This window comes from Erinaceus europaeus, chromosome 1 (assembly GCF_950295315.1).
Source record: "Erinaceus europaeus chromosome 1, mEriEur2.1, whole genome shotgun sequence".
Lineage (NCBI taxonomy): Eukaryota > Metazoa > Chordata > Mammalia > Eulipotyphla > Erinaceidae > Erinaceus > Erinaceus europaeus.
In genome coordinates, this window is record NC_080162.1 from 47,704,413 (window position 1) to 47,718,294 (window position 13,882).

At 42.8% G+C, this 13,882-nt stretch overlaps 1 protein-coding gene across 6 annotated transcripts in view; it reads right to left on the minus strand.

Moving 5' to 3' along the window:
- Nucleotides 1-13,882, minus strand: part of SLC9A8 (solute carrier family 9 member A8) — a 104,375-nt gene that overhangs the window by 31,009 nt on the left and 59,484 nt on the right. For all 6 annotated transcript variants that reach the window (XR_009548296.1, XR_009548297.1, XM_007533186.3 and 3 more), the window contains 2 exons: nucleotides 6,798-6,914; nucleotides 4,556-4,638 (listed from right to left, as the gene is read on the minus strand). Coding sequence is in view for 4 of the 6 variants with exons in the window: in XM_007533186.3 (XP_007533248.1) it covers nucleotides 4,556-4,638; nucleotides 6,798-6,914 (200 nt within the window). In the remaining 2 variants the exon portion in view is untranslated. The remainder of the gene's footprint in view (nucleotides 1-4,555; nucleotides 4,639-6,797; nucleotides 6,915-13,882) is intronic.

Below are 13,882 nucleotides of genomic sequence, written 5' to 3' on the forward strand. Positions count from 1 at the left end.
CAATTTATATACATTATTTTTCTAAATTTAGATCCTCACAATGGTCTTATGAAGTAGGTATTACTGTCTGCATTTTGTACACAAAGAAACTGAGACACAGAGAGGTAAGTCACTGGTCCAAACTGACCCCCACAGGAAGTGTGGGGCCAAATCTCAAACCTGCTTCAGTCCTCAAAGCCAATGCTCTGGACTACTGAACCAAATCTAAGCATCAGGACCTGTGATCTAACCACCTTGTTCAAGCAGGCAGGGTCAGCGGGACTATGTGTTCAGGGGAGACTGAGTTACTATCCCAGCGCATCTTCTCATTTTTCTTTTCTTCTACTCTGGCTGAGACAGTCATTCTCTGTCTTACCTACTGAAATCCAATCTTCCATTCCTACACTTGTGTTTCAGGTTTGACCAAACGTGGCCCTGTTTACCCAGGGATCACACTAGAGGCTATTATACTTCCCATAAAAGCCTTGCTGCTGCTCTCCTGCCCTGAAACCTGAGTTGAGACGATAGATAGCAGTGACAGAAGTATCATGCTCTTGCTGACTGAGAGGTGGAAGGGCCTAGCTTCCCAAAAGAAACATCTTTTTAGTTAAGAGTTCCTAATCTTTCTTGTGTGCTTCGTTGGTTTCTATGTGGTAGGTGACAATGCTTAAAAAAAAATCTGCTTCTCAATAGTTGTGTTTTGTTAAGTGGAGTTAGTAATTAAAGTTAAGCAGAGATGGATTATAATTCAACAACAATAAGATGTGTCTTTTTTTTTTTTCCTCCAGGGTTATTTATTGCTGGGGCTCAGTGCCTGAGCTACGAATCCACTGCTCCTGGAGGCTATTTTTCCCATTTTGTTGCCCTTGTTGTTGTGCTTGTTGTAGTTGTTATTGTTGCCGTAGCTGCTGTTGGATAGGACAGAGAGAAATGGAGAGAGGAGGGAAAGACAGAGAGGAGAAGAGAAAGATAGACACCTGCAGACCTGCTTTACCACTTGCGAAGCGACCTCCTTCAGGTGGGGAGCTGGGGGCTCGAACCGGGATCCTGACGCCGGCCCTTGTGCTTTGCGCCATGTAGCTTATCCCGCTGTGCTACCGCCTGACTCCCAGGTGTGTGTCTTAAGTGTCTTAAATCAACAAATGACGGGTCCTGGTGGTGGCGCACCAGGTTGAGTGCCTATGTTACAAAGTGCAAGGACCTGGGTTTGAGCCCCTGGTCCCCACCTACAGGGGGAAAGCTTGGTGAGTGGTGAAGTAGTCTCAGGTGTCTCTGTCTCTCTATCTCCCCCAACCATCTCAATTTCTGGCGGTCTCTATTCAATAAAGATAATGAAAAAAATAAAAATAAATCAGCAAATGACCAATAAGGGAAATAAAGAGATCAAATTAGGGGTTAAAGTATGAGTCAGCAGGAGGGTCTACTCTTGAGGGAATAGAAATGCAAAGAGCATCAATGACAAGGGACATAAGAACACCATACTAAATGCTAAATGGGGGGAAGACAGAGAGGGGGAGAGAAAGACAGACACCTGCAGACCTGTTTCACCGCCTGTGAAGCGACTCCTCTGCAGGTGGGGAGCCAGGGGCTCGAACTGGGATCCTTAGGCTGTCTTTCAATGTTTTTTTAAAAAAAATATTTATTGCTGGGAGTCGGGCGGCAGTGCAGCAGGTTAAGTGCAGGTGGCGCAAAGCAGAAGGACTGGAGTAAGGATCCAGGTTTAGGCCCCTGGCTCCCCACTTGCAGGGGAGTCACTTCACAGGTGGTGAAGCAGGTCTGCAGGTGTCTGTCTTTCTCTCCCCCCCACCTTCCCCTCCTGTCTCCATTTCTCTCTGTCCTATCCAACAACAACGACATCAACAATAACTACAACAATAAAACAAGGGCAACAAAGGAAATAAATAAATAAATATTTTAAAAAATTATTGCTGCAAGGACTGGTGTAAGTATCCCGGTTCGAGCCCCCCGGCTCGCCACCTGCAGGGGGGTCACTTCACAAACGGTGAAGCAGGTCTGCAGGTGTCTATCTTTCTCTCCTCCTGTCTTCCCCTCCTCTTTCTGTTTCTCTCTGTCCTATCCAACAACAATGACAATAGTAATAATAACTACAACAATAGAATAACAAGGGCAACAAAAAGGAATAGGTAAATAAAAAAAAAGTTAAAAAAAATGTATGGCTACCAAAGTTACCACTGAGGCTCAGAATCTACATGATTCCCAGTACATCTCCCCCCTTTTTAAAACAGAGGGTGAGAGACAGAGATAGAGAAAGAGAGACATCTACAGGACTGCTAGGCCTTTTTAAAAAATATTTATTTAATCCCTTTTGTTGCTCTTGTTGTTTTATTGTTGTAGTTATTGTTGTTGATGTCGTTTTGGCTGGATAGGACAGAGAGAAATGGAGAGAGGAGGGGAAGACAGAGAGGTGGAGAGAAAGGACAGACACCTGCAGACCTGGTTCACCGCTTCTGAAGTTACCGTTCTACAGGTGGGGAGCCCGTGGGGCTCGAACCGGGATCCTTAGGCCGGTCCTTGTCTTTGTGCCATATGCTTTTAACCCACTGTGCTACCGCCCGATTCCCACTGCCAGGCCTTTTATGAAACTTTCTTTCTGCAGGTGGAAGCTGTAGACTTGATCCCAGATCCTTGCACATGGTATACCTGTGCTATCACCTTATTCTCCTCCCCACTCCACTTCTCTTTTGGCTGTATTTTCTCTTTCTTTCTTCTTTCTTTTCTACATTAAGTGTGTGTGTGTGTGTGTGTGTGTGTGTGTGTAACTGGTACGTTAAACATGTAGAATAACATCACTCTGGGTTGTTTTTTCAGACTGAGAGGAAGAGAGGGAGAGATACTATAGCACCTTCCATATGGCGCCAGGCCTTGAACATGGGTTGTCTGCATGGCAAGGTATGCACCCTACCTGGTGAGCTATTTAGTTGTATATAACTAAAATTTTTTCTTTTAATTTAATTTTTTTTTTAACACTAACATAAACACACGAACCTGGACTTTTTTTTTTTTTTCCTCCAGGGTGCCTGCACTATGAATCCACTGCTCCTGGAGGCCATTTCCCCCATTTTGTTGCCCTTGTTGTGGTTGTTATTATTGTTATAGCTGTTGTTCTTGATGGATAGGACAGAGAGAAATCAAGAGAGGAGGGGAAGACAGAGAGGAGGAGAGAAAGATAGACACCTGCAGACCTGCTCCACTGCCTTTGAAGCCACCCCCTGCAGGTGGAGAGCCGGGAGCTGGAACCGGGATCCTTATGCTGGTCCTTAGGCTTTCCGCTATGTGCGCTTAACCCTCTACACTACTGCCCAGCCCCCAAACCTGAACTTTTTAAAAAAAATTTTTTAAATTTATTTTTCCTTTTGTTGCCCTTTTTTAAAATTGTTGTAGTTATTGATGTCATCGTTGTTAGTACAGAGAGAAATGGAGAGAGGAGGGGAAGACAGAGAGGGGGAGAGAAAGATAGACACCTGCAGGCCTGCTTCACCACATGTGAAGTGACTTCCCTGAACGTGGGGAGCCAGGAGCTCCAACCCTGATCCTTACACTGGTCCTTGAGCTTTGCGCCACGTGCGCTAAACCCGACGCACTACCGCCCAACTCCCAAACCTGAACTTTTTAAAGAAGACTATATCCTTCAAAGTCACTAAAAATCCCTTTCCAGCAATATCCATTTATTTGTATCCCTTTCTGTGTGATTATGTATATCAATATATTTTTGGGGAGTCGGGCAGTGGCACAGTGGGTTAAGCACACGTGGCACAAAGCGCAAGGGCCGGCCTAAGGATCCTGGTTGAAGCCCCCGGCTCCCCATCTGCAGGGGAATCTCTTCACAGGCGGTGAAGCAGGTCTGAAGGTATCTATCTTTTCCTCCCCTCTCTGTCTTCCCTTCTTCTCTCCATTTCTCTCTGTTCTATCCAACAACAACGACATGAATAGCAACAACAATAATAACTACAATAGTAAAAAAATAACAAGGGCAACAAAAGGGAATAAATAAATAAATATTAAAATATACATATATATTTTTGGCAGTGCCCAGGCCTCGCCTCATGCATATGTGATTTCATCACTCCTAGGCTGACTTTTTTCATAGGGAGACAAAGTGAGATGGTCCAGGAGGTGGCGCAGCGATAAAGCTTTGGACTCTCAGCATGAGGTCTTGAGTTCGATCTGGGGCAGCACATGTGCCAGAGTGATGTCTGGTTCTTTATCTCTCCTCCTGTCTTTCTCTTTAACAAATAAATAAAATCTTAAAAGAGAGAGAGAGAGACAAAGTGAGAAAGAGACAGAGAGAGAGTGGGAAAGACACTACACCGCAAAAACTCCCTGCGGTGCCTGGGCTGGGCTGGACACATGGGGATGCGTGCACCGTGCCCAGGGAACTTTCTGCCTGCTGGCCCCAATGCTTGTGATTTTTTTAAAGATGAAACTTTAAACTGAAGAGTGTCTATGTAGCTGTTGACTTTGAAAGGTTAACAGTTACATAAATGAATCCAGAATATGTGATTACAGATCTACAAATAATTCATTAAATAAAAAAAAAAACAAGGAAAATACTTACTATGCACCAGATGACAAAGGAAATTTCAAACTTGTGAGGGAAACTAAAAATGGACAGGCCAAGAAATGCAAACACACATGTTTCTGAAACAAACCAAAGAATGGATTATTCAGCCCCAACTACTTTATTCTACTATAGTTCAAAACTCTTAAGCAAGCAATATTCCGAAGTAAGTCAGAATCCAATATAGACCTGTGCTTATTTTCTGGAGAATTCTGCAACCAACAACTTGGCCAAACATGTACAATTTTCTTTACTTTCCTATCACATAAGCAACATGTAGTACTTGCTATTAAGAAGCTCCTAATTTAAGGAGTCAGCTGTCAAGTACTTGTGAAAATAAACACTCCCCCATCTGGGGATGATGATAAATATATGAATCTGTCCATTTGCTGAACATTGTGATTAGAAGGATCCCAACTGTGGCAAGGCGGCAAAAATTCAGAGCAAATGTCTGCAGATGCCACAGCACCAGTGTTGAAAGGGCTTTGTTTACTTCTTGCCAGAGTGGGCAAAGTCAGATGTCATATACTGATATTTAATGCTGCCATAAGGTTTAAAAGATGGCTTACACCCTGAAGAGTTTGCAGAAAGATACACATTTTCAATTCTTGACTCCATAAGTCAATGAGATTCTGGCATTAACTCTGTACAAGAAGTCATTTGTGTATCCTAAGGAAATTTCTAGCATTTTGCACTCTGTGATACCCTACCCAGAGTAGCCTAATAATCAGGGAGATGAAGACTGCATTTTAGAATAGTTGGCCATCATAAAACAGCAAGGCTTTTCCAAAACATTTGTTTTTATCCTTGTAAGCTTCTAGAACAAATCCACCATCTGGACAGTGTACTCACCCTTCTTGAATGCTTTTAACCTAATAACTATTTTTCTGATCTCTGTGAATCACTTCATTTAGAATATATTCAGATCTGCATTACGCTTTCCCCTGGCAGCATAAATTTGGTCACATGGACATATCATGGTTAATTTAAAGGATGCATGAGCAGTGGATAGCAGATTGTCTTAGTTCTTCTGTTACACACTGCCACAAACACCTCAGTACACAGGTTAAGTTCCTGATGGTACAACTGTTGGGTTCAAGACTATACGCCTTTTCAATTCAGACTGGTGCTGCAAATCACTGTCCAGAGTACATGCTTATCAATAGGGTCTGTTTTCCACATGTCTGTGCCACTGCAGGGATTATCAAACTTCAAATTTGCCAATCTCATGGGAACAAAATAAAATTTGATGGACTTTTCCCCCCTCTTTTATTTGTTTAACTATGAGAATGAGGGCCAGAGTCAACAGTCCAGATTTCTGAGAGGGCTGCTGTGGAAGAGAAATTCACTGGATCAGGGTAAGACAAGCCTGCCTTCCAGGCTCACTTCTTAGCCGTGAGACTGTAATTATGTTTCTTGGTACCTTAGCCTCCATATCTGTGGAATGAAGTCTCTGCACAGCCTTCCCCTGACTTCCAGCCCATAACAGCACAAAACTAGTAGCTCAAAATGAGACAAGTCCCATCCCACTGTAACATCAGGGAGATGTTCACAGGTTAGGGCACAGTCACTTGAGGGCTCAGCATAAAGCATAGTGTGAGAATAGTTCATTCATTCCCAGGTATAAACCAGGGAGGAGGCATGTGGGTACATCAGAGTGGGGGCATGGAACAGAACCCCAGGTTGAAACTGCTTAGAAGAACACTCGTCATGGGGTACCCCAGTTTAAGAAGGATCTTCACCAAGATAAGTCCCTCAAGAAGCTCTTGTGAAGAAGAGGTCCTGTGGACACGTCTGGGAGATTCTATAACTACAGCCCCTCTCTTAGAAATTTGCAACACACTGTAGCTGAAAATCTTGTGGTTCAAAAACTTGTTAAGTTTTATTTACTCCAGGTTTACCAACACTCTTTTTTTTTTTTTTTTTACTCTGGAGTTCTTTTTTTTACCTGATCCTCATTAAGATTTGTTTTAAAGAAATATTACTTTAATACATTAAAAAACACATAGGTCTTAAGTATTCAATATTATTTTCATTATCTTTGGTCTTAAAATTGTAGGCATCAGAATTCCATTTACTTGATGGAATTTGAAAGCCAGAGTACCAAACAAATGATAAGGGAGTACAGTATCTGTTTCTGAGGAATGCTACTACTTCTCTGGCAGGGAGAAAAATCTTGGCTATTTCTGAAACAGGGCAAGAGGGAATGATTAACTCTGGGCAAGCCTGGAGAACTCACCACACAGGAAGGCCACAGTCCGGAGGGTTTGCTGCATGAGGATCTGGGTGACCGGGGACAAGTTATGGTGTGTATAGTGAGACATCACAATGCCCGAGAACAGGATGGCCATGATGCCTGGAGAGGGTCAAACAGACAAAACACACAGGCATGACCACAGCAGAAAAGCACCTTCCACATGATACACAAATAATGTCTCACTCCGTGGTAAGTCCTTAGTATTAGGAGTTTGTTTATTTATTTATTTTTTCCCTTTTGTTGCCCTTGGTTTTTTTATTGTTGTAGTTATTATTGTTGTTGTTATTGATGTCATCATTGTTGGATAGGACAGACAGAAATGGAGAGACGAGGGGAAGACAGAGAGGGGGAGAGAAAGACAGACACCTGCAGACCTGCTTTACCACCTGTGAAGTGACTCCCCTGCAGGTGGGGAGCCGGGGCTCGAACCGGGATCCTAGAACCGGTCCTTGCACTTCGCCACGTGCGCTAAACCCGCTGCACTACCGCCTGACTCCCAGGTATTAGGAGTTTTGAAATAGGAAAGGAACAAGAACAAGGACAAGGAGAAAAAAACACCACAGAGGTTACACAGAATGCCAAAGGCTCCTTTTCTCCTGGTAGCTTCAGTGCTGGCCGAGTGCCCTTGAGTCAAGTGTCTCTTCTCTAAGGCTCTGTATTCTCATCTGTGAGACTAACAGTTCTCACTAATAGTACTGTGAGGAGACTACAAAGATAAGCCACATAAAGTTTCCATTAGAGAACCAGGGCTGTCATTAGCATCCAAGAATGTAGGAGTGCAGGTTAACAAGTTTTTAGCAGAAAGGGAATTTAATAATCTGGGTATGCGGATGGTAGTGAACCTGGTAAAACACATGTTACAGTGTGCGAGTACACAGGTTCAAGCCCCAGTCTCCAACTGCAGAGGGAAAACCACATGAGCAGTGAAACAGAGCTACAGGTGTCTTTCTTTTTCTCTCCTTCATTATCTCCCCCTCCCCTCTCAGTTTGTCAAACAAACAAAAAAATAAAAATAATTATCTTTATTTATTGGATAGAGACAGTCAGAAATTGAGAGGGAGGGGAAGACAGAGACGGAGAGAGAGAGAGAAAGACACCTGAAGCCCTGTTTCACCACTCGCAAAGTTTTCCCCCTGCAGGTGGGGACTGGGGGCTTGAACCTAGGTCCTTGAGTATTGTAACATGTGAGTTCAACCAGGTGCACTACCACCCAGCCCCTACAAACAAAAATTTAAAAAGAATCTGAGTATAGAGAATGGGTGGGTTTACGTTAAAAAAAAAATTATTTCACTAGAGAGACAGAGAAGTCAGAGCAAAGCCTTGGCATATGCAATGCTGGAAATTCAACTTCCTAACTCGCAATTGGTTGATTTTGATGTATTTTTAATATCCACCCCCAAAATTTGAATTATAATATAAAAAGAGACATGTTATTAAAGGGAGGTATTCTGTCTTTTCTTTATAAAGTTCTCCATGAGAGAGTCTACCACTTTCATTGTTCAATCAAAATCTGAGCTTCAGCTTTTGCCCACTGTCCCTAGTAACACTGGAAGCACTTCCAGTCTCAGTGTCTCTCACTAGACAGCAGAAAAAAAAAAAGGGTATCTAATTAACATAAAGTCAGTAGACAAGTTGCCAAAATATATGAATTAAAAGCCACACTTTATAAGCAAAGTAATAACTAGTTTCTTTTTGTAGAAACAGACTACTGGTGGGCAGTGGAGAAAGCACAATAGTTATACAAACAGGGTCTCATGCCTGAGGCTCTGAAGTCCCAGGTTCAGTCCCTTACATTATCATAAGCAAGAGCTGAGCAGTCAAACAAAACAAAACAAACAACCCCACTATTGGTTAATGCTTCACTTACCTAAAGGGTAAAAATCAAAATTGTAGTGGAGACATTTCAACTACTAAGATTACTATATAAACTAAATAGTACCCCATAAAATATAAGAAAACTCGACTCTTCAGAGGTGCCCAGCAGGTATTAGCTGAGTTGAGAGATAGCAGTAGAGGGAACATTTTTTTCCTAGCTCTCTTAGGCAAATCCCTTTGCTCTTTCTTTTTTTTTTTTTTCTTTCTTCTTCTTCTTCTTCCTACAAAGGAAGCTAGACAAGGAACTCCCCCAGCCTGAAGCAGGGAGAGACTAGAATTTGGGGCTGGAACTCAGCCCTATATGGAGACTTGAGGAAGGTCAGGTATGAGTGAATTTCTAGGTTCATGGAATTGATTTTGAGGTTCTCATTTCCTTATCTTCAGTCTTGTGATGAAAGTTTCTGGTTTCTGGGCCTTCAAAGGGATTCCCTTCCCCTCCCCAACCCCACCCTACTAGCTTCCTTTTAGAGGAGTTAATTCACGGGCAAAGCTGAGACTTTTGTACTTCTGACCTTGAAGTAAAAGTCAAACCAGTGGAGCTTGAGGCATATGCAAGTTGGGACATGAATGGCCTTCAACCCCAGAAAGCCCGTGGGAACCCATACATGAGATGCTCACTGCAGAAAGGCAAAGCTCCACTTGGAAATCAGACCTGACAGTGGAACCTGGTGGCTGTTTCTTTGGGACTTCAGCCACTGCCAGAGCCCCAAGGAGTTTCCCCACCTGACATGCCCACCCTGCACAGATGCGACAGGGAGACCAGTTTGGTACAGACAGGATTTGGCCTGGTGCCCTAAACCAGGGTTTGGAAACTCAAGCTCCTCAGGGAATAAGAAGTAGATTGAGTGGCACATGGGTAAAGGAGGCTCCACACCATAAACTCATCCTCAAAAGGCTGGTGCTAGTCCTGCAGTCCTGTCTGATGGTGCCAGGTGCTGGCCAGTTTACCTTTTTTTTTTTTTGTCTTGGTACCAAGGAATGAACCCCAGAACTTTGTGCATGCTTCTGTGATTTCTCTTTTCTTCCCTTTTCTCTTTCTTCCTCTCTCCCTCCCTCCTTCCTTCTTTTCCTTTCCATCCCTCCCTTGTTTCCTACCAGAACACTGCTCAGCTGACTTTTGGTGGTGTGGGGACTTGAACTTGAAACTTTGGAGCCTCAGACATGAGTTTTTTTTGCATAGAGATTATGCTATCTTCTCCACTTGCATCTAGGTTTTTGATACACCAGAAATATATTTCTTTCTTTTTTCAAAAATATTTTATTATTTATTTTCTCTTTTGTTGCCCTTGTTGTTTTATTGTTGTAGTTATTATTATTGTTGTTACTGATATAGTTGTTGTTAGATAGGACAGAGAGAAAAATGGAGAGAGGACGGGAAGACAGAGAGGGGGAGAGAAAGATAGACACCTGCAGACCTACTTCACCACCTGTGAAGTGACTCCCCTGCAGGTGGGGAGCCGGGAGCTTGAACTGGGATCCTTATGCTTGTTCTTGCGCTTGGCGCCACATGTGCTTAACCCGCTGCGCTACCAACCGACTCCCAGAAATATATATATTTAAAATGTGGTGCTGAGTAATGAACTCATGCACAATGCTATTGAGTGGCTTCCTGGGGCCTAGTTCTTTATCATTATTTAGGGAGAGAAGGGGAAAGACAGAGACAATACCACACTGTTCCACCATTCATGGGAGTTTTGCTGGTGCCATCCATGATGTTCCCATGTTGGGCTGGGGCTCAAAGCCCAAGGCCTTGTGCTTGGCAAAGTACATACTCTACTGGGTAAACTATCTTCTGTTCCTCCTCACCCCAAAGACTTTTGAATAACGTCAGCAAACAAAATCAGACTCTCACATAAGTGATCAAGCAATGAGCCACACACACAGCCCTTTGTGAGTCAGGAAAAGCAAAGCATGAAAAGGGAGGGAGGACAAAATATCAGCTCTCTTATTTGTACTGTTACAGCCTGGAGGGTCCTCACAACACACCAGAGCTATCTGACCCTTTTTAAAGAACCTTGTGTGACAAACATCCCAAACTGTGGGTAGAGCCATGCTTACCACCTAGAGGAAATGAGTGTACTCCTGGCTGGTACTTGCTTTCTTTGGCTCTTAGCATGTTCAACAGAACTCCCTAAGGAAATGCAACTGCTGCAAACATAAGCCATGGCTTCTCTGAAGGAAAACAAGAAAAAATACTCCCTTGTTTTACAAATCATAAATTCTAAATGGATGCATAAAATATCTTTGCCACCAGGCACTGTGTTCATCTCAAAGGGGCAAAGAACTCTGTAGAAAAACAAGAAGTAAAAGTCGTTAGGTTGGAGCCAAATGACTCACAGGGAATATTGGTATAAGTGCCAAGATTCGTGGAAGAGAAGAGAAAGCAACTTGATGCCAGATACTAGGATGAAATTGTATGAGGGAATTCATTTAGCATTACAAACAAACAAACTCTTGAGTTTTGTTAAAAACAAACAAAACAAGAGTTTTCTGGTGAAAATGGCTGGTGTCCTTGCTGTCTCCTCGCAGATAAGCTCAAGAGTACACATGTAGACTCCACATAGTGACTTGTGGGAAAGAAAATTCCATTCAAAGGAGTCATTAAAAGTCCCCAGAGACTTCCACTTTGCCCATGAAGACATAGTTGTTACGCAAACTGCTATCTTGCCATAAGTAACTTGAAAACATGATAAAATATATGAAAGGAAACTGTTTTCTGACATTGGTCACTAGGCAGAAGAGAACTGTGATTTCTATCAAAAGGAAACAGACAAGGTGGCTTCTCCTTCCCCAGCTGGGCCAGAGGAACTAGGCTAAAGCTCTGGAAGGAAAGCCCAGACTGAAACCTGCAGTCTAGGTCTCACTGAGAAGTGGAGATATGACAGAGTTGAGAGAAGCTACAGCAGCTAGGAGAAGGGGAGGGAGGGAGGAGAGGAGAGAGGCCCTGAGAGTTACAATAGAATTCTTTTGATTCTCTCCCCACCCCCTTTTTAAAGATTTTATTTATTTACTAATGAGAAAGACTGGAGGAGAGAAAGAACCAGACATCACACTGGTACATGTGCTACCAGGGATTGAACTTGGGACCTCTTGCTTGAGAGTCCAATGCTTTATCCACTGCGCCACCTCCTGGACCACAAAAGAAATATCTTTTCTTTCTTTTTTTTCCTACCAGAACACGGCTTAGCTCTGGCTTATGGTGGGATTGAACCTGGGACTTTTGAGCCTTGGGCATGAGAGTCTCTTTGCATAGCCATTATGTTATCTGCCCTGAGGCATTTTTCCTTTTTTTCTTTTCTTTTTTTTTTTTATTTTAACCAGAGCACTGTTCAGCTCTGTCTTATAGTGGTGTGGGGGATGGAACCTGGGACTTTGGAGCCTTAGGCATGAGAGTCTATTTGCATAACCATTATGCTATCTACCCTCCGCCCCATTTATTCCTTTTTAAAATAAAGTTTATTTTTTATTACCTTTATTTATGTATTAGATCGAGACAGCCAGAAATTGAGAGGGAAGAGGAGGATAGAGAGGAAGAGAAGCAGAGAGACACCTGCAGCCACCACTGCTTCACCACTTGCAAAGCTTTCCCCCTGCAGATGGGGGCCGGGGACTTGAACCTGGGTCCATGTGCACTCAACCAGGTGTGCCACCACCTGGTCCATCTTTTTTTTTTTTTTTTTCTTAAAAGTATCTATTTTAATTGTCAGTGCTTTGCTGGGGTTTCATGACTGCATGACTCCACCACTTCCAGTGGAGTTTTTTTTTTTCTTCCCCAGAGAAAGAGTGAAAGTGGGACTGAGAGAGGACATCAGAGTTTCTAGTACATGTGGTATCAGGGATCAGAATTAAAAAATTTTTTTTTATATTTATTTATTTATTTTCCCTTTTGTTGCCCTTGTTTTTTATTGCTGTTGTAGTTATTATTGTTGTTATTGATGTTGCTGTTGGATAGGACAGAGAGAAATGGAGAGAGGAGGGGAAGACAGAGAGGGGGAGAGAAAGACACCTGCAGACCCGCTTCACTGCCTGTGAAGCGACTCCCCTGCAGGTGGGGAGCTGCGGGCTTGAACCGGGATCCTTAGCTGCTTCTTGTGCTTCGCGCCACGTGCGCTTAACCCACCGACTCCATTTATTTATTTATTTATTTATTTATTTATTTATTTATTTAATCCTTCAGGGTTATTGCTGGGGCTCGGTGACTGCACCATGAATCCACTGCTCCTGGAGATGATTTTTTTCCTTTTTGTTGCCCTTATTGTTAGGGAATCAGAATTTTAAGTCCTGCTATCAACAACTGCACCACTTCCCATGACTCTTTATGCTGTTAGCTGACATCCTAGTAGGCTGGGGCAGAGAACTACTTAAAAAAAAAAAAAAAACGAGAAAAGAAAAGAAAGAGAGGGTCAGGTGGTAGCGTAGCAGGTTAAGCGCATGTTGCATGAAGTGCAAGGACCTGGCATAAGGATCCTGGTTTGAAGCCCCGCCTCCCCTGCCGGGGAGTCGCTTCACAAGCTGTGAAGCAGGTCTGCAGGTGTCTATCTTTCTCTCTTCCTCTCTGTCTTCCCCTCCTCTCTCAAATTCTCTCTGTCCTATCCAACAATGACAATATCAACAACAACATAACTACAACAATAAAACAACAAGGGAGACAAAAGGGAATAAATAAATGAATATTTATAAAAAGAGAAAGAGTCTCTAAAAAAAAGAAAAAGAAAGAAAGAAAGAAAAAAATAAGTGTTGGTGAGGCTGTGAAGAAGCTGGAACTTTCTCCTCATTCTGGTGGAGATGCAAAATGATCTAGCTACTTCGAGAACACTCAGAAGTTTCTAATAATATAAAACATATACTCATCATATGACCCAGTAATTGCACTCTTGGGTATTTATTCAAGATACATGAAAAGACAGGCACAGTGTTCATAGCTTAACTCTAGGAAAACTTAATGGAAACACCCAAATGGCACTGTAAGGATATATAAACCACTGATACATGCGAAAATCAAAAAAAAGTCTCACTGGACTTATATGAGAATTACAAGAAATAACAAAGTATATGACCTCCTTTCTATGACAATCTGAAACAAGGCAAGCCTAGAATATAAACTGGCGGATGCCAGAATCCAGGGTGGGGTCAATGAGCTAACTGCCCTTGATGGCCTGACCGCAGCCTCAGAGTGAAGGTCCTCTTAAGGC